The sequence below is a fragment of the Scatophagus argus genome, chromosome 21 (assembly GCF_020382885.2).
Source record: "Scatophagus argus isolate fScaArg1 chromosome 21, fScaArg1.pri, whole genome shotgun sequence".
Lineage (NCBI taxonomy): Eukaryota > Metazoa > Chordata > Actinopteri > Scatophagidae > Scatophagus > Scatophagus argus.
In genome coordinates, this window is record NC_058513.1 from 11,381,770 (window position 1) to 11,405,195 (window position 23,426).

Here is a 23,426-nt window from a genome sequence, read left to right on the forward strand (position 1 = left end):
TTTCTGTTGTTTTTGTCACACAACGTTTATGTAAAAACTGAAACACGTGTAAAACAAATTATTCCGGCTGGACATCCCACCTGAACAGGTGATTAGGATTCAACAGAGAACAGATGGCAGCACAGCATGTGCTACAGCACACCAAAAGCTGACAACCACACACTTGGATAATTTGAAGTTTAACATCTTGTGAAGCAATTTTTTTTTCTGCCAACTTTAACAAACATAAGTGCATTCAGCATTTTTTTTTTTCTGAAAAAACAATATTTAAAGTAAAAATGGAATTTCAAACAATTTAAAACATAAAAGCTCTTATCAGAGTGGACAATCACTAATGAGGAAAAGATAAAGAAAAGAAACCAAAAGCTGGAAGATAACTTTGGGAATAAAGTGAGTAAATAAGCTGGAAGGCTGCTTCTGGAGGTCTTCTGATTTCAACAAGTTGGCAAACAAGGCTGTAAGGTTATGTTAAAATCTTATTTCTTCTGTCCCATTAATTGCTTAATGAGAGAAAGCTGCAGCTGCATCAACTGTTCCAGGTGGTCAATCTGTGAAAGGTAACAAAAGACACATCATCTACTGGCAAGTTTTAGCCAACATGACATAACAACGTAAGTACAAGATGGTCTTTACATTCTGGTTTTACAAACCAAAACAATATTCTATCTGAAAAAAATCAAAAACCAAGCAAAAACAGCTCCGACCTTCGTCTGCAGGCTCAGACAGCTGCAGCTAGAGGACTCGGGATCTGAGATTCAAACAGAAAGTGGAACGAATGAGGTATCATATTTAACAGTCACAAACTAATTGTAGTGTTATCATATGTTGGGCAGTCACAGGTCATGTTGTTGTTTTAAAGTGTACACACCACTGGTTTCTGTACCATTTGTACACGGAGGCTCCAACTGCTCAACAATCTTCTGAATTGGATCTTCTGAAAAACAAAGTATAATTACAACTGTTGTTTAATATTCAGCACTTACTATACTTCACCATCCTGGATCATCTATTTTATTGATTAATCTGTAAAAATGAATAGATTAGGTCAAAGGTGTTAAGAATCATTACTTGCTGCTCATCTTTCTTGTTATGTAAACCTACTGAAATACTTAAAGTAAAACACCATCAACTCTGAAAACGTGAGCAAATGCTGAGTTTGCTGGGGTATTCTGTTCGGTGTACAATGTAATAAAACTAGGAGGAAAAAAAAAATCACAATGTGAAACCATGACTTGACCAACCACTGAGTGATACTGCAGGAGAGTTTTTCTTCTGCGGGGGAGTCCACGTTGCCGGCTCTGGGGTTATGGTGGGTCCAGTGGTAGATGTTGCATTTTCCTCTCCCTTCTGGGTTTCAGGTATGGATGTAGGCTGCAGGCATTCAGGTACAGCTGTAGTGCTGGCAGCAGCAGATGTACTGCTGTCAGTTTGCTCAGCCACGTGGGTCGTGGATGTACAAGGATTACTCTCGGCTCGGGCCCGTAGTGCATCCAAGATTACGGCTGTGACGTTCCCTCCGCCGCTCTCAGTGTGCAGATTGAGCGAGAGCACGTTGGCGGAGCCGTCAAATGACTGGACAGTGGCGAGGACGCCATTCAAGAGCAGGCCTCGAAAAATCTGCTGCACTTCCTCCGGCCACTCTGCAGGGAAGTGTTCCTTACCTAAAGACAGAGAAGAAGGGGGCAAAGGGTTTTATGCGGGGAGGACTGTGATAAGGAGTAAAGCCGAGAGCAATTACAAAGACCACATGTGGTCAAGTTTGAAATAATATCAGAGCACCCTCACCAGCGAGGGTGCAGCGAGTGATCCGATAGGGGAGCTGGAGCAGGTGCATGGGAATGGGCAAGATACTGGAGCATGGCACCTTCTCAGTGTTGCCGTAATCTGCATAGATGACACTCATCTCATTGTCACCGACCTCCAGAGCCACCGCACGATACCAGATATTGTCAGCTGGGGGAAAAAGGCCAACTAGTGTTAAATTCCACGTACTGGCAGTTCTGTGAGCACCAACATACACAGATTTAATATGTCTAGAGAGCGTATTCATGCATTTACAAAGTAAGAAATATTTTCAACTAACTAAATCCTCGAATCCAGACTGTAAGACATGACATAAACGACTCTGCCTACACAGCTGCCCTTAAAAAACGATGAGTTTTTACCAGCTAAGACCCTACAGACAGCACTGAAAAATCCATTAAAACAGACCCTGTTGTTAGCTGCGGAATGTATGCCAGGCTGTACTCTCCTACTTGCATACTGTGTTTAAAGAAGAGCCGCTCCTGCGTTCGGCTGCACGCGCACTGTGTAATTATATCTACTAGCAGACACCAAATTACCAGCTTAGGTCTGCAGGGGCAACAACTGCAGGTGGGGTCTCAAAACACGGTGAACGAGAAAACATGAAAACTGGATGGGAGAATGAGTGAAGGGAATTCGTGTTGGCTGATCGTGTGCGTCTCGGAGCGGAGTGGCTCAGTGACGGATCAGCTGGTCCTCACAGGGTCTCTCGCCTTGGATCATTCAACGATGATCGGCAAAGTGTGAACGATGTGGCCTGTGTGGTGGGGTTTTCCCCTGCTGACAAAAACCTATCAAACACTTGATGGAATTTCCTCATAGCCTATGATGTCATGTGAAAGTGAATAAACCTTTGTGGAACTCAAAGAAGAGCAGACTGTTTTGGCATCAAAGCAAAAAATAACATTTTTTAATAGACATGTATAGATATGAAATAATGTTTCAACATTAATTTTTTTTAGCTATTATGCACATCTGTGAATCTGCACTTTTTTTCTCATTTTGTTATCTTTTGTTATCTATTTGAGACTTTGTTTCACATCATGTTTGGACGTCAAAGCTTGCTCACACAGCCATTCACTCTGTCTGACACCTAGTGGTTTTAAGGGGTCATAGCAATGCTTAGAAAATAAACCATGCTCGCTCACTTGCTCCATTCATGTCTACAGTGTGTAAAGAGCCAGAGACTTTTAGATACGGAAGCAAAGGGGAGGGATTTTGGGGAAGGGATTGACCAACAAGCAGCAGTACTTGTTACAGTTTTGGCAGGCACCTAGTCACTATTTGGCAATCTCATAGAAAGACCGCTGATCAAATTATCTCTGAGCTTATGAAATACAGAATGTATTTATGGAACTAATAGAAGCATTCCTTACCAGAGAACCGGGCACAGCAGGCAGCCCCAGGAGCTGGTCTGCTCAGGCCGGTGAAAGAGAAAGAGGCCTGTTTGTTGCTGCAGTAGGCAGCTAGCTCCATCATCACCCCTCCGAGCTTCTGCTGGTCACCTGCACAACAACACACAGCAAGCACAACAGGAAAGAGATTCAAGTTTTCACCATCTGTTCATGTTCTTAAAATAAACGTGGACAAGAGCGAGGGTTCTGACCCTGGTTGGGACCGAGCACATAGAAGAGAGAAGGACTAATCACAGCTGCGATGTAAGGCTGGAAGGTCTCATTGAGAGGCAGCTCCACTGTCTTCCAGTCCACTGGGAAAGACGGGGCTGAAACGAGATTACAGCACATAATTTCAGTCAGGCTCCTCAGATGATCTAACCATTTAATTTCCTCTTCACACTTACACAGCAGCTGACCTTCTGACAACACTGCAGTCTGTTCCGCTGGTATCTCTTTGGAACTGGCTCTGATCTGGTTGGAGGCTTGGACATGCATTTGGCTGTGCTCATTTTCCTTTATTTTCTCTAGCTGTTTGGCATCAGAGCTTGTGGTCGCATGCGTCTCTTTGGGAATGGTTCCAGGAGCTTTGGCAAGTTGCTCTGAAAGTAGAGCAGCTGCCACATCCTGCCCTCTGCTCTCCAGCTTCACATTGTAGCCTTGTTCAGAGATGGAAAGGACACGTGCAGAGAGCTGCTCGCCAGATATCAGAGTCTGGAACCACATCAGGGCTTCACTGCTCCACTCTGATCCCAGGGGCTCCACACCTGAATCCAAACACAAACACACTTTAAGAAACTTAATCTTAAAAACATTGTTCTATGATCTTTTTACTTCAGCTTTTGTGGCCATTTCAAACAACAAAGCTTTTTGTTAATTTGAGTAAAATTTCATTCATGCTCTCAGAGTGATCACAGTAATCACTTGAATAAACAGACCAAAAAACTGTCTTATTTTGATCCCAAATGGAGTTAATATCACACACACACTACCTGCGAGGCTGCAGCGAATTGCCTGGAAGGGTAGAGTCAGGAGTCGCGGTGTAATGGATCGAAGGAGGCTTTTTTCAATTTTCATGCTATAACCATAATCCACAAAGTTTACAGACACCTCCTCTTCAGAGAGCCCTTTTACCATAGCTCGATACCACTGTCCATCAACTAGGGAGCATAGAGCACATTATGTAAACGAAACCCCTCCCCCCACAAAAAGGAGGAAATTCTGAACATCAGTGTCTGTCTGATGAGATAACAGTGTGTATTGAAACCAGTGGTATAACCAGTCTCACCAGGAAACATGGCGCAACAGGGCTCTCCCTCTTTGGGCACAAAAGGGGGGGTGTTTGCCTCACAGTGCTGTTTCAACTCAGCCCCCAGCTCAGTCAGCTGCTGATGGTCTGGCAGACACACACAAGTACATTGAAACAGACTGTGGCATGTGAAAAGGTCACATCAAAGTATCAAGATCTAAAAAAATCAAGTCTTGTGTGCACATATGAATTATTTTTGCAATGTTCATAATGGCACATACTATCAGCCAGTACTTAGCTATATTAATCAATAACCGTAGCCCTCTGAACTGAACAAGCAACAATACCTGTAGGGCTATTGATGCGGCAGTAAAACTCCTGCGGGTTCTCCACCACACTGGCTAGCAGGGCCACTGTCTGGCCATCACAGGGAAGCTCAGTGCCAGACCAGACCAGAGGCTCACATGCTGGGGCAGGCACTGAATCATTAATCTTAACTTTTTCTGTTGAAAGCAGTAATTTAAACAGCTGCATTAATATGCTTCAGACAATGAGAGAAGAGAATTGTAACTGTGACTCTGGTATGCACACTTGATAAAGATTTATGACATTTCAGTTGAGCTAAATCTACCCTAACACTGGATGTTCCGTTCACCCCTTAAAAGGAGTGATTGTTAATGACTCTCAAAAAGGAATAATCACTACTTTTATTTGATGATTATTTTTTATGTTTTAAATAGAACTTGATATGACCTCATCAAAGTAACTGACATTAATTTCCCACCATGTGGTTCGGCAGAAGCATCAGTTGCCGTCTGGTCAGCCTGCTGTTCACTACTGGTGGTAACAGGCGCAGGTGCACTGAAGCCAGCAGCGCTCAACAGCTCGGCTACATTGGCCTGAGGGTCACTGGCCTCATCAATCATGGCCACCAAAGCCTTGCCCTCATGCGCTCCCTGGATCTCAATGCGCAGTATTCTGTTTGATACCCTCAGCTGCAGGGCCAACAGACAGTTCTCTGACCAGCACTCCCCAGCAGGCTGCACCCCTGAAAAGGAGCCCGGAAATGGACGTGTGTGAAGGTGTGAGAGACAACTTTGAGAAAAACATAAATGTGTGCTTTTAAAATTCACTGAACAAAACTCAAAACTTCAAAGCCAATAATATGCTCAAATATGTCAATAATGCTTATTGACAAGTCTCAATAAGCATTATTGATATACTGGTGGATTTGTTCCAAGAAATGTGGAAGCACAGGTCAAGACATCTTTAAGTGTCTGACATTACATTGACATAATTCAGGTACTTAAACTGAAGTTAATGCATACAGTATAACGGCAAGGCAACCTCATGTTGATATTGCTGACACTGAAGTTTTGGGGATGAGTAACACTACAGAATAAATAAAAGGAAAACAAAGAATCTATAGGTGCATGACTCAATACAGGGGCATTAAACACACTTTCGTCATGTCACAACCATTTAAAATGTGTCTCATAACAGATATCCTACCTGCGAGACCACAGGGAATAGCCTGCATGGGCAGGTCCAGCAGTGAAGGGCTGATAGGCCGCAGGCAGCTTAAATCCACCTCCTCGGAGTTGCCAAAATCAAGGTAGCCGACACAGACTCGTTCCTCCGATGAATAAGCCAGAACTTTAGCTCTGTACCACTGCTTGTCCTCTGGAAGAAACATGCTGACCTTTGAGCTTAGATTCACAAAACAGATCAACCAAGATAAACTACTAATTACACCGCATGACAACATATTTTGAGAAATGAATGCAGAAACGCTTCAACGAAAAACACTCACTATGTTTAATCTGTGACACATTTTCTGACCATATATACAAATTAATAAATTGCAAATATAAATCCTGGTTCAGCTGAAACTTGGCTGAAGTGCAAATTGTTTTGTTTGCCATGTATTAATTTGTTTAGCTACAATATTGAGCTACAAATGGGCCTATTCCCAACATACCTGAGAACTGGGCACAGCAAACTGTGTCGGGGGCTGGTCTGAAGTTCTGGGGGGCTGAGACCTGACTGCAGTGTTCCCTCAGCTTCAATTGCAACTCCTGAATCACTCCTATGAACCAGAAGCTTTCTTATATTAAACATAAATGTCAAAATCCAGCGCTTAAAGTTCTAGAACAAACGCATCCTACCGGCGTTTGCCACTTTCTGCACAATAATTTCACTGGGCGACTGCAAGTGGGTGACCACAACAGAGAAAGAGTCACCCACTGCCTGTGACAGCGGCTCGGGTGGCTGGGCCCAGGTGTTGTCATCCTTCCCGTTGGAGAGACGCCTGAAGTTTTCCAAGGATGCACTCATCATGCCGTCTGAGGAAATTCAAAATTTTCATTATATTTACAACCACAGAGCGTAAACATGCAGCACTGACCAGCCCACTCTAAATATTCCAAACTGGTAACAAACACAGTACAAATTCAAACGCTGAAGGACCCTACTACATGTTTCCAAAAGCTAAATACATAGTATGATATCAGCCTGAATACCTGTAATATCTTTGGGGATAATTAAATGGCATTCATGAATTTTAATAACACCAAAAAGAGCGGCTATTGCATATTTCAGTAAACTGTATAGTGTAACAGGAATTTCTAGAGATTTTCTGTGTCGCAGCCCTGGTCTGCAGATTGATTTGAGTTGGAATCCTGATGCTGACTCACGTATTTCTTGCTCAGTTGGCGTTGCGCTGATAGTTTCCTTTGCTGCATAGCCGTTCTCAATGAGGAATGCGCTCAGTTGCTTCCCTAGAAGGCACAGTGAGTTGTCTTAATTGAGTCCACAAATATTTTGCCCACATATCCCCATCACAAATCGCACTTCATAGCTTGTTTTTTCCAGCCTTTTTAACTTATTACAACCTACCCATTGAAAGCAGGACATCCACAGCATGGATGCGACTGTACTCTAGTGTTTCCACCAGCTTAACTGAGATGATCTTGCCAGCCAATAGCTGTCTCACTGCAATACAGCACTCGCCTGACCACTTGTCAGCGACTGGCACCACCCCTGCAATACAGCACTCCATTGCCTAGAAGTAACAGATGCAAGTGCTTGTGTCTTCATGGCAACTGTAAGACTCTACAAACTGTCATCGTGACTGTGTTATACAGCCAACTGTCCAAAATACGACTTTGATAGTTGGCTGTGCATTATTAATATTCATGGAACAAAAATATTTTTTCTGCCCATCAGTGCCACACTGGCATATAACAAAAAAAAAAAAAGAACAACAACTAAAAATGTACTTACGCATGGACAAAGTGGCTGGATGTTAGCAGCCAGAGGCTTGATCCTGTCCACTGGGACATCCTCCTCATTGCCAAAGTCAATGTAAAGAACATTAGCCATTTTCTGGTCACTAGCCAAAGTCTGGATCAGGCCTCGGTACCAGTTCTACACATTGAAAGAAAAAATATACAGAGGACAACAGAAAAGGACCAAGCCAATGTGGATACTAACACTTGTGTCTCTTGTCAAACTGCTTAAGAAGGCCTCTGCTCACCAGGTCACAGGAGAACTGAACTGCGCAAACCTCTCCAACACAGGGTATATATGTCGCCACCGATGGGCAGCTGTATGTTTTCTGAAGCTCTGAGCTGATGTCTCGCAGAGCTTTGAGCACCTCAGGGCTTTGGGCAAGAAGGAAGAACCTGCCAGGGTTGTGAAACTCTACAACAGATGCCTAAAAATCAAACACAATGACAACAAAGAGACGTTGTGCTTTGGTGTTCAGTAACATTGGCCAGATCAGCCTTTACACTTGAGGCAAACTGGGTATGTTATACCTGCATGACTGTTCCCTTAATGACTTCACTCATATGCAAGTCCTTCAAATAGACCCTCTGGAGGCTGCATGCATCACCAGGCTTCCATTAACAAAAGATAACATAACACAGATTACAAATGTTTTACATATAGTTATTTTAATTCACAAAATATAAAACCTTTTGGGGTTTTTTGTTACATTTGCAGTAAAAGCTCCCAAAATCATTGCCATTACCTTAGACTCAAGTGGACCAGCTCTGTGTCCTGCCACATGCAAACCTGTGGTTTCCTTTGGCTTCTCTCTTTATATCAAGAGAAACAAGCGAGTGCATCTTATTTATTGGACAGTGGACACATCATGATCCTTACTGCTGAGTCACAAACTGACTTGTTTTCCTTAGCATTAATAAAACTTCACAGCTGACGATCGGTGGTACTCAAGAGTTGACCAAGCTTACTTTGCAGGTTCTGGATCAACAGATTTGCACATGTGTCTGTGTGCCTTCCAGTCTTCTGTCTGACACGCCACAGAGCAGTAAGGCGTCTTTTTGCAGCGCTTGCACCGAAAATTTCCTGGGAAGATAACACAAGTTGATCAGAAACCGCTAAAGGTTTTGTATTTGAATGCAAAGCAACAAGTCACTGTAACCACAGTGACTTTTCTTAGTGTTAAGAATAAGTAACTGAAACGGTTAATCGATATTGTACTTAATTGTTGTCCTCCATGAGTTCTAAATGTATTCAATGTGTCAAGTTTTTTTTTATTAAAATATAGTGTTTGACATGTCTGACAATTTTTGAAGCAACACCTGCTCAGATGAGGCAGGAGAATAAAATAGGCCAGAATTAAGAAAAACACATTCGATTGCAACCACGGCTGAGAAATGTTACCGTTTACTAATAAACATGAGTAAATCCAAGCGTCACATTAAGCCAATCAGGTTTAATTTAAACCTTGTATGCTGACACTCAGTGGTGCAAAGCTGCAGAAACCTTATGTAACACTTAACATATAATTATTACTTAAATAGCCACAATATTACCTTGCTGGCCACAGTAATTGCAGAAGTATACTGTCAGTGGTTGTGTCATGGAACCTGACACCTATAAAGACGGAAAAAGCTTTTTGGAAAAATGGCACCAATAAAGGACATTGATTGAACAGAACACAGGGGTAAGTCAAGAAGAACTGCAAGTTTGTTACTGCAGATGTCCCCCTGATGACTGGTGAATTTGCAGGACCTGCAAATAACAACAGGAATAAAAAAAAATTAAAAGGTACGAGATAACCTAACATAGTAGCTCATAATATTGCCATGTTCACATATTGACATTTTATTGCTCTTTAGGTATTATTGGCTGTTATCCAAATTGGAAAAGCAACGAGGATGGCAGCTAGTTGTCTGATAATTATGGCACTGATTTACCGTTTCCAGCGGCGCATGCTGCGGGGCACACTGATGCAACGTCGGGCGTGGTGAGATGTCTCGCAGGAGGCGATGCGCCAAGAGCCAACGGGTTCGATGATGGTTTCCTCAAGGGCAGGTTAGGTCGAATAAGGTTTGGGGAAAATGAGCTGTACATGGCGCCAGCTGTCACAGTCATAGATTATATCAAATCAGACATTTCATTAAAATATGGTGTGTGTGTGACAAGTGCACACAACGCTGTATTGTCACCGGGCCAGTCAGAGGTCAAACAGCTAACGTTAAGTAACGTTAAACTTTATGCTGAATGACAAGCTAACTCGCTGCCTAGGCTAGCTATTAACGGTAGCAAGCTAATGCAAACGGTGGTAACTGAGTTATTTTTTTAACGGCAGACTCAAAGAATGTACTGCTACGATACATATAAATATGTAAACTCAAAGGAACATATATGTACTTTAAGGTTTTCAATTCCACGGTCAGTATTTTTACCTGAGCACACGTTTTTCTCAAGAGAGGAAGTGTTGCACATGCGCAGTAGCCTCAATTGCGGCTAAATCAACAGGTCGGAATGAAATTAATTGTTGTGTAATTTCTGTCTCAATGGTCAGTTGAGTTACGTGTCTGAACGTGTTTTTTGTCCTTTACAATTGTTATGGGCGTAGAGAACAATGAACTGGAGTGACGGCCAAGATGGAAGACATATGTGTCTTCAAGAACTGTGGGGACATTATATTAAAATACTGTCCGGGTTCGTGCCTGAAACCGCTCCATCATTTGAGTCAGTATCTCTTTACAAACTTTCAGAAAGTTACATTTACTGGTGGATTACACTTCTCTGTGAAAAGCTGAGCTGCAGCTTTGTGAAATTAAGTGGGCCAAATACACAAAGTGGTTAAATTAATTTGTTGAGATGATTTCCACTTCCTGCGTTCTTATTATGTAACATACATTAAACAATGATATAGTCAAAGTAGTAAAAGCCATGGAAACATTAAATCTCTGTTTTGTAACCTTAATTATCTGAATAGATATTGCCTGATATAATTAATATTTTTGCTGATTTTTTTACTACACATTATTATGGCAAAGTTTATAATACCACAGTCATGTAGTTAAAAGAAAATACGAATTCCGAAGGTGTCTTTTCAACAATATAAAGTTTGAGGGAAGTTTTAGTTTTGGTTTTGGTATCAAATTGAAGCCGGGTCACACCCGGCGCACCATTGTTGTTTCAATCAGTACAACAACTATAGGCTGCAAGTAATATGTGTAACTCATCGCGGGTATATGACATGTGTGTGTTATATTAACGTACTTTACTGGAATGCACCTGTCAAGAGAATTGTTTTTTTTTTTTCGGGAAACCATAAAGTTCAGATGAAACGTAGTGTGTTGACGTCAGAAAACGTCATTTCGTACTGGGCTCTCATTGGTTCCTCTCACCTCATCATGTTCTCCCGCAGTGGCCATATTTGTTGATGTGTCATATCAAAGTGACTTGTTAGGGCTATCAGCTGGTAAGGCAGAACCGTCAAAGTTCGCTCATCCCGACTCCCTGCATTGAAGTTCACCATGGGTCTTTCGCCATCGGTGGGTGAAAATAAAGCCGTATTTGTCATTTATGCCAGGTGCTAGCGTTAGGTACGCTAGGTGAGTGGTGCGAGCGCACTGTAGTTGCTGCAAGCTAATGTCTCGCTTATCAGCGTTAGCTTAGCTGGCTAACGCAAGCAGCGCCTCCGTACAAGATGTCAGTCCGCTGTTAAGCATTAATTCCATTTGAACCACAGCGTTAGCGTGTGTCGTGTCTTACGCTGGGTAATGTGTTTTCTTCACGCCTTGTCGTAGCGAATTAAACAGCTAGATAGTTAAAGTCGGCATTGATAGGGCTAGCGATAAATGCATCTAAGGGTCAATAAAACAGCAGTAAATAACCTTACAAAGGGCATATCGGCCTGCTGCTTGCTGCATAAGCTACACAGTAACCAAGCCGATACATGGACACCTAAAGGGTGTGTTTCAGCAAGGCAGGCTTGGTGACATTAACTATTCCTGACAGGGCCTGGCGTGACACCTGTCTCCAAGGCATCAGCATTATTGCATCTGTTTTAGCTGGTCTTAACATGAGAAGAGTGATTGTGTTGCTGTGTGTGGTTATATTGTGTTTATCACAATAGGATAATGTAAGCACAAGGCTTTCAGGTATTACGATTCAAAAGTTCAGTTTTTGATTGTAAATTAGGGCAGGAGGGAGTCAACTGCAATGTATATGGAGAAGATGATAGTGAAAGAGGTGTGACAAATGGTGCTTTGATTCAAGAAACGTGGTGTACCTTAACTATAACATATCTTTCAAAGACAATAACTCACGGAGCTGTACTAAAGTTTACATGACGTTCTGCTATTCTCATATCTCAGCAATTATTAACACAGAAGGGCTGACGAAGCCATTTTCCATCCAAGGGAATAGTGCATAGTTGCTAAATGTTTGATTTAAGAGGTTCAAGCGATGACTGAATATTTCAGACTGAGGCAGGACTGCTTTGTTTATGGGCCTTTTCCATGGTTTTAGAGAGCACAGGCCTAGTGGCTGCTTACTTTTATTTATAAGATAAAGTAAATGAGAAAAAAAAGTGTTATCAAGCTAATCTTCAAAGGTCTTATTCTAAAAAGTAAACATGAGAATATGTACCAGGAGATGTTTTATGGTTCTTCATTTTGCTTTCATATTAGACACAGTTATAAAAGCTGTATACAAACACGGTACAGTCCTTTGCCTGACATAATTGTCAGATCCTCTCTAGTGCGTCTCACCATGAAGTCTGAATGGATTGATGACACACTTTGAAATGGATTGCAGTGACGCTGTCTAATAATCTTGAATACCTATCTTAGTTGTATAAAGTGCTGCACCACAAGTGTAACAACGTCACAGGTCTTGACAGGACCACACCTCTTAGTGTGTGTCAAAGCAAGTGAGTGTGCGTGCCTGTTGGGCATGTCTTGGAGTTCCTTTTGGTAACAGTTGAACTTGGAAATCACCAGAGAACCTACATGAGGAAATGTGAAGCTTATTGTTGGAATTCTGAGGGATTTCCTAGAAAGACACAAAAAGCAAAAAGCACAGGGACGCTGTATTGGTGATATATAGACTATTAGAACTAGAACTATTCACAACTCAAGTCAACAAGTCTTTGCTCCCACTCAGTCTTCTTTTTTCTCCTGTGTGTCTTCTTCCTATGTCCGTGGCAGATTTGAATCAGAGACAGGCCATGGAACAGCCTGGTCCTGCTTCAGATACACACATGATGGACGCATCAGAAGTTGAATCTGTGTCAGAGGGCTCACACCCAGTCAATCAGCGTCACGACAGCGCATCTACTGCAGAAGAGGAGGAACAGATCTCTCACAACAGAGTCGATGAGGTGAAAAAGTGCAGTCAGGCAAATGATGGAGCACAGCTTGACAGTGAATTAATCAAGACTGCGACGGATATTCAGACGGACGCAAAGTCGGGAGATCAAACGTGCAGTCAGGAACATGTAGAGGGAAACAGGCTGTATGCTGATACCAGCTGTGACAGCAGTATAGTTCCTATGGAAAATGGGATGCTATCACTTTCAAATGAGTCTAGTGGACCTTTGGTATTCCCAGTCACACCTTTGGATAATGTGCTAGAAAGCTCTCCTTCCGTTCTTGAAGGGACAATAGAAACCGTATTGACTTTTGAGGACGTGAAAGATTCCCATGCCCTCACTCCAAACAGCAATGAGCAACCATCAGTCCTGGTTACAAACTATTCCACAGAGCCATCGCCTGCTGATGATAGTGGTTCAGCTGAGAGTCCATCATCCTCTTCCGTCCAGAGCTCCTCTAAAAACTCCCCTACCGAATCAACAACCACCTCTGGGATCTCGAATGGCCGTTCTACCCCCAGTTCCGACACTGTCAGCTCCTCGCTGGCTTCCAGCCCGCAAACTAGTGCCAACTTCTCAGCCCCCTCACATTCCTTGTCAAGTCCGTATGACACTGATTGCAGCCGAAAGCTTATTTCCCAGATCCAGCGCTCGCTGTCACAGGAGTCACTGTTGGATGAGCTAGAGTCAGAGCTGCTGGCCTGCCAACTGAATGAGGGTGAAAGTGGAGGTGAGAGGAAAGGGAGCCCAACTGTCAATGGACTGCCTGCAGACCAAGAGGGCTGCATGGTGGTCTTTGAGAAGTGTGTGCAATACAAGTATGCACAGCAGGAAAAAGCTATTCAGAGGTAAACTGCTATTTCATCCATTTCAATTGATGTACTGAGCTGTCAGTTATTATATTAATATTTATTCATGTGTCTGTTTTTCCTGCTGCCTAGAGTAGCTGATGATGTACTAAGTCACCTTCATCACTCAAGTTTAAACTTCTATTTGTACATTATTTAGCTTCCATTATAATAGGTCAGTTTGGGAAGAGATTAACCTAGTTGCTATGGTTTTACTCTTTTTTTCTTGTATAAATCTGTCTTAATTATGCTAACACAAGAGAGTGGTTGTTTCAGAGACCAAGCAGTGTTTTCTGAAGTGAAGCTGAACTCTTTGGCTAAATGACACAGAACAACTCACATAGTTGACTGTCCTGCTCTGTCTTTTGGCCTTAATTACAGCAATCTGAATTCTTCAGTACTTCATATAGTATTATATTCTTGTGTGCATGTGTGTGGTGTGTATAGGTTGCTTGAGGAGAACAAGAGGCATCAGGAGCTGATCCTGGGCATTTGTTTCGAGAAGGACAACATGAGGGATGAACTGAAAAAGAGGACAGAGATAGAAAAGCAGCACATGGCCACCATTAAAAAGGTTAGTTTCATTTTGTATGGTCTATTCATGTTGTTCAGGGTCATATGGCACTGACTGTTTAGAGCACAAACACAAGTCTGTGTTTGTTCCTTAGTCCAAAATTGTATTCTGAAATCTGGGGCTATGTTTGTCATGCATGGAAACAATGGAAGCTGATTTACCACATGTTTTGTCATCCACAAGGAAGGGCTCCACTGCTATGTTTTGTTTGACTTCCTGCCTGTGCCGGACATTGACTTCTGCTAATTGTGATCACGTAGCACCTGCATTTTGACAAATGTTTTCAATTTTTTTGCATAATGTTTACTGTTACGAACAGTCACAGCTCAGAGAAAAGAAAAACTTGTTTCCACAGCAATCTTAAAATATTGCTAAATAAGACTGATGGCTTATCCGAGCATGGCCCTCGAACAGGGCAGGATCAGCTAGTAATACCATATGTCCGTATTGAAAATATAGGAACTGAATACTCATTTCATTTGGTTTTGATTTGGTAAAAAAAAAACACATCAATATAATACTAGAATCATCCTTTAATATATTGAGAATTCGAGGACCAATTACATCTTTTTAAAAGCAGAGAGTCTTTGCTGATTGCTGCACAATTAGAGGACAAACCAGAATGGTGTCTAGTGGCGTTCGTCACAGTGACACTCCACTTCAATTAAATCAAGAGTCGAGCCATGTATAGCTGGTAATCAAGTAAGTCAAACAAAGCAGCCGGGTGGGGAGAAGAAAAGGACACAGCGTTCTGATCACTAGCATTCAGTGTGCCACACAGGCATGAAAGGCTGTATTCATTTGTGTGCATTCTGTGGTTTTGTGTTTTTGGTGCACATCCTTCCCTTTGATTTACAACGTTTACTATGTACACAACACTCCAGAGCACAAGCACTTTTCTTTTCAGTGGATCTTTTCTGTTAATTAGACTAGCATCGCTGTTGCCATAGAAGGAATAATAATGGATTTTTGCGTTCTTGGCAACAGCGTTTGTTTAAGCATTGTGTAAGCACAAAGGCGTATGTGGGATTTTCATGACATATACCTAATGTATCCTTGGATCTCTTTTTTTTCCCAATCACAGATTAAGGCTTAACAGATGAAATGTTGACTACTTATTATTGTCATGTGTAATTGTTTTCACAGTAAAAGTATCCCATCTAGGGCTATAAAACAATGCCAAACAGCCTTCCTCTTCCTGTGCTGTCTAGTTTTATTTTGCTTCCAACATCTTTTGTTAAGGTGTCATCCTGTGTAGCAGGTTAACCCAGGCGTGGCCCAGACTTGCGTGTTGCCCAACATGTTGCTAACTCTGTATACTCCTGGTTTCTGCAGTTGGAGGGCAGGGTGGAGGAGCTGCTTAAAGAAGTGAAGGAGTCCCGCGATAAACTAATTCACCAGGACCAGACAGCTAAAGCTGCCCTCCAGCATGTGCAGAAGGAAATGGCCTGCCGACTGGAACAGGTATAACAGGAACCCAAATACTGTGAGAGTGTATCTTTGAAAAGCTGCTTTTGTTACTTAGTTTTGCTGCAGTCTGATCCATTTTTACATGCCTGGCCTTTCACACAGTTTGTCACTTAACTTAGAATGTTTTTACTTAAAATAATTATCAAAATCCATTGATAATTGATGGAATTATCAATGGATCAACCAACCATTCCAAGGGCAGTTTTTCCAATTTTAGCTCTAGGGAAAATTACACTTCTATGTTGGTTTAGTGTCCAGCGAATTTTGCCCTTTCTCGTCTTTACAGTCATCTTATTCAAAAGATTATATCCAACGATTATACCCATATCTGAGTATAAAAAATGATAACTATGCACTCTTGAATTAATCCTGACTGGTTTAGAAATAAGATAGATATACTGAAGTGAAGATGATCAAGATTAACAAGATACAACAAAAGAAATTACTACCAAACAGTTAAGGGATACTTGTGGCATGTACTTTTCATATAAGATAATAAAGGATACTCATTAATTGAGTTGAGCTCAGACTACAGGTCTTGCTCAACTAAGACAACTAAGACAGATAATAAAGAGATTTCATTCCACAATGCAGCACTTGGCACTGTGTTGCCATCCACAACACATACAACAAATTCTATTTGTATAGTGTACACACACAAGAAAATGGATTTTCTGTGTTTAATTGGTTCAGAGACAAGAATCAGTTGTCTGAAATATACTCAAGATGTTGCATTCAGTTGCACATTTTTGTGGCCTGTGTTGTGTTGCCAGACAAAATGCAAGCCAGGTTATCTCCTTCTGCAGTGTCTGTATTGTTTTTGTCTAGAAACTTAGTTCATCGTGTGCATCAAAACTGCCAGAAAGTAATTAATATACCACCTTATATCAAATTCATTGCTAAAGCTGAAATGGCTAAAATAAAGGTTACTCAACGATGGCCAAAAGTACATTGTTTTTTTGCTAAACCCTGTATCCCATGTAGCTTGAAGACATTTGCACAAAACAAGCACCTAAACGGTCAAGGTCTTTGCACACCAGACCCTTACTATTTTGGATTTAATCACTTGTTGAGGGAATAGTGCAGGAAAGCACATTTTTCATCCAATAGTTTGCACTCCTAACATGTAGGGTACTTTTCTCTTGACAGTTTTGTCACACTTTACAATTTTTAATTTCACTGTTCAGTGAACAATACAAGGTAGATTTTGCACTCAGTTGTCACTTTTGAGCTGTTTCCTCATATCAGTCCCCCATCGTATAAGTTGGTGACTGAGTCATTATCAGGTGTTGCCCCTGAGGTTTTAAACATTTGGCCATGTTATTTGAGAGACTCTGCCATCTACATCTACTACTTTTTTTTTTAATGGTGTAATGCCAAATACACAAAATGTGCTGTATCTGTTTTCATTACTCACACGAATGGGCACACAACAGCTCTTTGAGTTTCTTCATGATTCTATTGCTCGCCTTAAAGTCCAGCTTGTTCCAGCATGCAAGGAAGATGGAACATAAAATTTGTTAAGAAATGGCACATGAGCGTGTTGTTGGCATGAGGAAGGAACATATCTTGTGAGACTTGTAGAAAAAACTTTGAGTGAACCAACACATTGAGAGCTAAGTGTGAGAAAAGTACCAGGATGTGCCGTGGTCTTAAAGGTTCTAGGTTGATGAAGGGCTTCAGCTATAGACAGACTGAAACTCAGCTGATCCGGCTTTACAAGAACTGAATGTGAAAATTCACTGCTTGAATATCATTTATTTGGGGACCTAACAGGATAACACAAGTAATTTGAATAATATGTCACCCTGGGAGTTTGTGGCGTATTTCATTTTTTGACTTTTTATTGATGAAACAATTAATCTGTTCAACAAGAAAATGATCTGCAGATTAAATGACAATGAAAAGAATTGTTAGTTTGAGCCCTGCTGAGTATAAAAGCTGTAAGCAAATTTGAACCTATTACTTTCTTTGTACTAAATGATAAAGTAATACTCAAAGTTTAGAGAGGTTTATTGTCACATACACAGTGTCAACACAGGATCAAGAGGCTTCAAATAAATAAAAACCTAAATAAATAAGTAAAATAGAAAAAAATGAAACATATACATTATGGAAACAGTATAAATGCTCTGTTATTGTGTGTCATTGTGTTAATATTGAAATAAGACAAGAGACAAAAAACACAGCAGACTAACTGGAGTAGTGTGTGAACCTTCACAGCCATCTCCTTTTAAGCTCCTCAAGGAAACATCAGTTTCTTCTGGTCCTCTGAAGTAGTCAACGGCATAAGCAGCTCAGTGACTGAAATGTTGGAAAATTACAAAACCTCATGGTGTGATCTACCGTCTCAGGTGAACAAGAAGTGTGACGAGGCACGCCAAGAGAAGGAGACCATGGTGATGAAATATGTTCGGGGAGAGAAAGAGGCCCTCGACCTGAGACGGGATAAGGAGGGTTTGGAAAAGAAGTTGAGAGAAGCTACCAAGGAGGTGGACCGCCAGGCCCTCAGAGGAAACCAGCTGGCCCAGGAGAAAGGCCGCCTGCAGCAGCTCTATGATGCAAAGGCAAATACCATCCATTTTAAGCACCATGTTATTTTGAAAACCGTTTATATCAGGACACAAAGTTTTTCTATACAGCTCAAAGTTATCACACAATCGTTTCGATGTATCCATTTGAACTTGAACTGGATTTAGCAGAATTCGCCTTTTTGACATTGAAAAACACACATAGCTGTCCCAGTTTGTACTTGACAGACTTCAAATGTAAGTTTATGCTTCACAGCAGATTCTCAAAGATGTTGCGAATATTATTAAGTGCAGGCAAAAAGAGAAAAGCATCAAAGCTAATTATTCAATAACTAACTTAGCTTAACTAAGGATGTGTCTGTCTCTTGCTTCACCCATTTGTGGTCCCAGGAAAGTGAGGTTAGCAGGTTGACTCGAGAAGTGGAAAAGTTGAAGGAGGAGATCAACTCCCATCTTATCAAGGTCAAATGGGCCCAGAACAAACTAAAGACTGAGGCGGAGACACACAAGGTAACATAACTGCATTTTTTTTAAAAATTGTATTTATTTTGGATTTAACGTGTTACTGATGAAGCAGAATTGTGGTCAAACAACATGTAATAATTCACAGCCCAAACCCACTATAGTAGAAGAAATTTTATAGGCAAACTTAAGGAATGAAGTCAAAAAGATCTTTTGAATTTCTTTTGTCTTACACAACTGTAAACTTACCAAAGAGGCAGAGAAGAGAGCTCTACTTTTTAATTACTTGTTCATAATGTGTCTGCACTTTGGATGCAGCTGTAGATGTGGATATGAACGTGAATGTGCTGCAGTCAAATTTTAATCAAATCATACACTGAAAACAAATAGCTACATGACTAATATAGTTGATGCAGCTCCAGTATACAGTGTATGCGTCATCTGTCTAAGAAAACAGCATTAAATTTCTGGTTAATGTTGGTTTTCTTCATTTAGTCTAGAGACCATGCCTGTTGTTTGTCAAAGACGTGCGCCTGCTAAGTATTTCCAGGATACAAATGACACCCCCTTCAGTCATTTCATCTGCAGTCGCCCCATAAAAGACATGATTTGATTCAGGGAGGAAAATGAAATGGGGTGAAAATGGTACAGTAATGATCCTGCGAGGAAGTCATCGTTAACATTGTTTCTATCTCAGGAAAGATAATGCTTTTATTTTTAACTGCCTCCAAGCAAACACACAGCTATAAAGAAACAGCAAAAACTCTTCAAGGCCACAGGAGCTATTGATGTTTGTCTTTGTTGTGGTTTGTGCAGCTGATTTGTGTGTAAATTGCTTTGTCTTGCACATGGATAAATGTGTTTCGGCGGAAAAAGAAGTCACGAAACTGTAACGTTTTACATATCTTTGCTAGGGCTTCATACAGTATAGACTTTGCTTTGAAGTGAAATTCCCTTAATAGAAAACTCATTTATGTTAATCTGCGTGCAGGAAACTAAAGATAAACTGAGAGAGACCACGTCGAAGTTGATCCAGGCCAAAGAGGAGACTGAACAGATCCGTAAGAACTGCCAGGACATGATCCGAACATACCAGGTCTGTCATATTTACCACATACAAGTATTAGTTTGCTCACGACCAAGAATGTTAGCAAAAGTAAAATTTCTGTGTCGAAGAAACATGGGGTATGTCTGGATCTGTGCGCATGTAATGGATGTAAATAAATATGTGTTTTCTGGTGGTGTCGTGCTTATCGAAATCTAATCTGGGACTGCAGGCAGTTTGCCTATTCCCTGACTCAATTAACCAGTTGCTCAAAGCATTGAGGTTATCAGATCTCTCTGATCAGTGACACTTTTTTTAAGTAGATTATGAAAAGTTTTTTTAATGTGCAAAAATTAATTTTGAAACGTGATTGATTCTGATTCAGGTGAATGGCAGTTTTCTTTTATACCTTATGATGGTAGTAAAGAGCTGCATATGTTTTCTCCGTCTTGTAGAAAGCTTCATTTGAGCTACTGTTTGTTGTTTCTTTTCATTTTTCGGATTTCAAAATAAAATGAATTTACACGAAGCTTCCAAAAATCAAAATGACTTAACTTGATACCATGTTTGAAAAAGAAAGTGTGCTATAACTTACACCATATAGCGAATAATCCCAGTAAAGGAGCTCACTTGAACTAAAGCCAAAATTTTCTTTATGAAAATTATTTTTTGTGAGTTGCCTCCTTTTTTCCCTGTCTTGAATTTCATAAATCTGTCTTTCTTCCAGGATCGCTTTTGTTGCATATCAGAGCCTCTTTTAATGCTGTTTCACCCATTGCATTCTCTCTGTCGCCATGCTTCTTGTCTTGTTTTTTTAATCTCTTACCCGTCTCTCCTCCAGGAATCAGAGGAACTCAAGTCCAACGAGCTGGATGCTAAACTGCGGGAAACCAAAGGGGAGCTGGAGAAGCACAAGCAGGAACAAACAGACCAGTTAGAGGTGACGACCGCTGTGCACACATACAAACACTTTCTCACACACATGAGCTCACTGATGTGTACGCTTGAGCTTAAGGCGGCCAGCGAGCAGTCACTTACAAATCCTCGACAAAATGTGAGGCTAGGCTGCATTACCCTAAATATCTGATTGTTTTTTATATTTACATAGTGTTGTTTTATATTTATAGCATTAGGTATTTTGTTAGGTTTTTGGGCTTATACCGGGACCAGGGAAACTAATTTCGTTCCACCTCATGTTTCTACATGTGTGAAATGACAATAAAGCTCCTTGAATCCTTGAATATTAGCCGATTATGTGCTTTCAGCATACACGCAGACATGCTTATCTATGAAATTAGTTTCCGTTTCTCTATGTGACAATCAGAAACACAAAATGATCCATAATACAGGTTTTTTTTATTAATTCAGAATGACATATACATTCTGTTCTGCCAGACCATTATTCAGCCTTTTATTGATGGTCTTGATGCCAACCCTTCTAGTAAAAATGTTTATTTTCAGCTGTTTTCATCAGTTTGAGAGGTGTAATTGCCTTAAGTAGGAATGAGTAACAAACTGGCACATAAACTCTGCAGGCTGACACGCACGCAGGCAGGCACAGTCATGGACTCAATCCAAACACAATGGCCTGTTTTTCTCTTTGCCCCATTCTGAGGGGACTTGCACTTAAAAATAAACGGCCTAGAAATAATCAATATGATACTGTGCATTTCAACAGCCACCCAGATATCATGCTCGATTTCCTGTTTATCTGGGTTGTTAAGTGCTTGAATGAATTTCCTTAAATTTTATCTGAATATTTTTACATCATAAATGGACTAATATCATCAAGTTTAACACTGTGGTCTCAAATGTCCTGTAAGCCATCAGCTTTTCCAATGATGAGATAGAGTATGTTATAGGCCTATCACTGACGCTTTGTGAATATTGTTTTAATGGGTTTTAACATGTGGGTATCTGACATATATTTCTACCCTTCTGATGAATAAATTGGGCCAAGTCTGGGTTTATTTTAGCATATGTGTTAGGCTCAAGTTGTGATGCGCTTCAGTCATAAATGAAGCAGACAAAACAGCTGAGTTTCCAATACTGTGTGAGTGTTAACATAAAATGGAATGGGAAAGGATGAACATAGTTCTATTACTGGCATGTTGTCTTCGATACCACAGGCTTGCAGTATATTCTTGGAAAAGTTGAGTAGCAGTAGTTCCATTTAAAAAGAAAAAAAAAAAGAAAAGATGAGATAAAACTTTGCTTTTACATGCCTAATGAGTGCATAAGCGAAATAACATTAATGAATGCCACACTTGGATTGACAGGAAATGCATCTGCAATAAAAGGGTTTTTCTATTTTTTTCTTTCGAAAAGAAGTAGTTCCATTTAGTGTGACTAAAGAGTTCAGTTGATGAGTATAATCATTGAAATGAACTGCTAATGCGCATTATATCAAAGTAATCACAATCAGAATTGGCACAAACCTTTTTAGAATTAAGTATCCTCTCACAATTTGGATTCAGTGGTTAAGAAATGGAAATTGCTTGTACTGTATGAGCACCCTCAAAATAAAAACCATAGGATATCTAATGTAGAACTTAATGCGTTTGGCAGGTGCACAGAGTGAAGGCCAAAGAGCTGGAAGACCTGAAAAGGAGTTACAAAGAGGGGATGGATGAGCTCAATACTCTGCGCACCAAGGTTTGTCATGCTCAAACATCTGTGTGTTTACATGATGTCAGATGTCAGTAGGTCCTCTTCAGCTTTTTAAGTGTGTACATGTTGTTTTGTAGTTAAAATGTCTAGAGGACGAGCGTCCACGCTGGGAGGACGAGCTGACCAAGTACAGAGAGATCATCAACCGGCAGAAAGCTGAGATCGGCCGCCAGAGAGAAAAGCTGGAAGAGGTCACTGCGCTTCAGGAGCAGCATCAACGGTATGAACACACACTCTCACGCCGTTTGTGCAGGAGCAGCACTGAAAGTAAAAGCTCTAGCACGGACTCACGGATGAGTTTCAGCATTGTGCAGTTTCCTTGCCACTGAAATCAGAGTTCAGAAATGTAAAGTGAGCTGTGGATCTCCGCATACGCTCAGCCTTTAAGCTACATAATTTCTGCTCTGGCGCTTTAATGTTGTTGTGTGTGTGGGATCATGTTGGTAATGCAGACATCAGTGCCAAAGCAAATATTAATATGTTCTATAAGTTGGTTATGGTGGGCTCTTCCAATAATCTCAGTCCATTTTTGGAATTGGAAGTAGTGAATCAATTGTCCTAATACAAGCGAAGAAAATACATGTGTATTTTAAAATGATGGATTGCAATTCCGCAGTGCAGGACTACAACATCATGCCTACATCAGAGAGTTGCTTGACCTGATTTTTATAAAATGTCTGACCCTGGGGCCAAACTGATGCGTTAGGGGCTTTAGACTTTGCTGGGAAAAAGATAA

At 40.9% G+C, this 23,426-nt stretch overlaps 2 protein-coding genes across 12 annotated transcripts in view; one reads left to right on the forward strand and one right to left on the reverse strand.

Annotated features, from left to right (window-relative positions):
• Nucleotides 1–10,382, reverse strand: tdrd1 (tudor domain containing 1). 6 transcript variants are annotated; one of them, XM_046376566.1, is made up of 26 exons: nucleotides 10,167–10,382; nucleotides 9,675–9,839; nucleotides 9,452–9,489; nucleotides 9,291–9,351; nucleotides 8,706–8,820; nucleotides 8,483–8,549; nucleotides 8,268–8,348; nucleotides 7,985–8,164; nucleotides 7,732–7,875; nucleotides 7,345–7,510; nucleotides 7,143–7,226; nucleotides 6,615–6,791; nucleotides 6,428–6,535; nucleotides 5,959–6,129; nucleotides 5,231–5,494; nucleotides 4,794–4,949; nucleotides 4,486–4,593; nucleotides 4,190–4,357; nucleotides 3,617–3,964; nucleotides 3,410–3,526; nucleotides 3,180–3,308; nucleotides 1,786–1,953; nucleotides 1,242–1,661; nucleotides 869–934; nucleotides 705–748; nucleotides 1–548 (listed from the first exon to the last, which is right to left on the reverse strand). In XM_046376566.1, exons 1-26 carry the CDS (start codon nucleotides 10,204–10,206, stop codon nucleotides 477–479), a joined length of 3,657 nt encoding a protein of 1,218 aa, XP_046232522.1. In that variant the 5' UTR covers nucleotides 10,207–10,382; the 3' UTR covers nucleotides 1–476. The 6 variants fall into 6 exon arrangements, with proteins under 6 accessions (XP_046232522.1, XP_046232524.1, XP_046232521.1 ...); XM_046376568.1 differs by having other exon boundaries at nucleotides 884–931; nucleotides 3,605–3,964; XM_046376565.1 differs by having other exon boundaries at nucleotides 869–931; nucleotides 3,605–3,964.
• Nucleotides 9,664–23,426, forward strand: part of ccdc186 (coiled-coil domain-containing protein 186) — a 25,107-nt gene continuing 11,344 nt past the window's right edge. For 4 of the 6 annotated variants that reach the window (XM_046376570.1, XM_046376571.1, XM_046376574.1 and 1 more), the window contains exons 1-10: nucleotides 9,825–9,959; nucleotides 12,927–13,938; nucleotides 14,386–14,512; nucleotides 15,848–15,976; nucleotides 18,337–18,549; nucleotides 18,904–19,023; nucleotides 19,967–20,071; nucleotides 20,862–20,960; nucleotides 22,589–22,675; nucleotides 22,768–22,910. In XM_046376570.1, coding sequence (XP_046232526.1) covers nucleotides 9,830–9,959; nucleotides 12,927–13,938; nucleotides 14,386–14,512; nucleotides 15,848–15,976; nucleotides 18,337–18,549; nucleotides 18,904–19,023; nucleotides 19,967–20,071; nucleotides 20,862–20,960; nucleotides 22,589–22,675; nucleotides 22,768–22,910 — 2,165 coding nt within the window. In that variant the 5' untranslated portion in view covers nucleotides 9,825–9,829. Of the gene's footprint in view, nucleotides 9,793–9,824; nucleotides 9,960–11,123; nucleotides 11,268–12,926; nucleotides 13,939–14,385; nucleotides 14,513–15,847; nucleotides 15,977–18,336; nucleotides 18,550–18,903; nucleotides 19,024–19,966; nucleotides 20,072–20,861; nucleotides 20,961–22,588; nucleotides 22,676–22,767; nucleotides 22,911–23,426 lie in introns of those variants that run through there. The other 2 variants (XM_046376572.1, XM_046376573.1) reach the window with 2 other exon arrangements.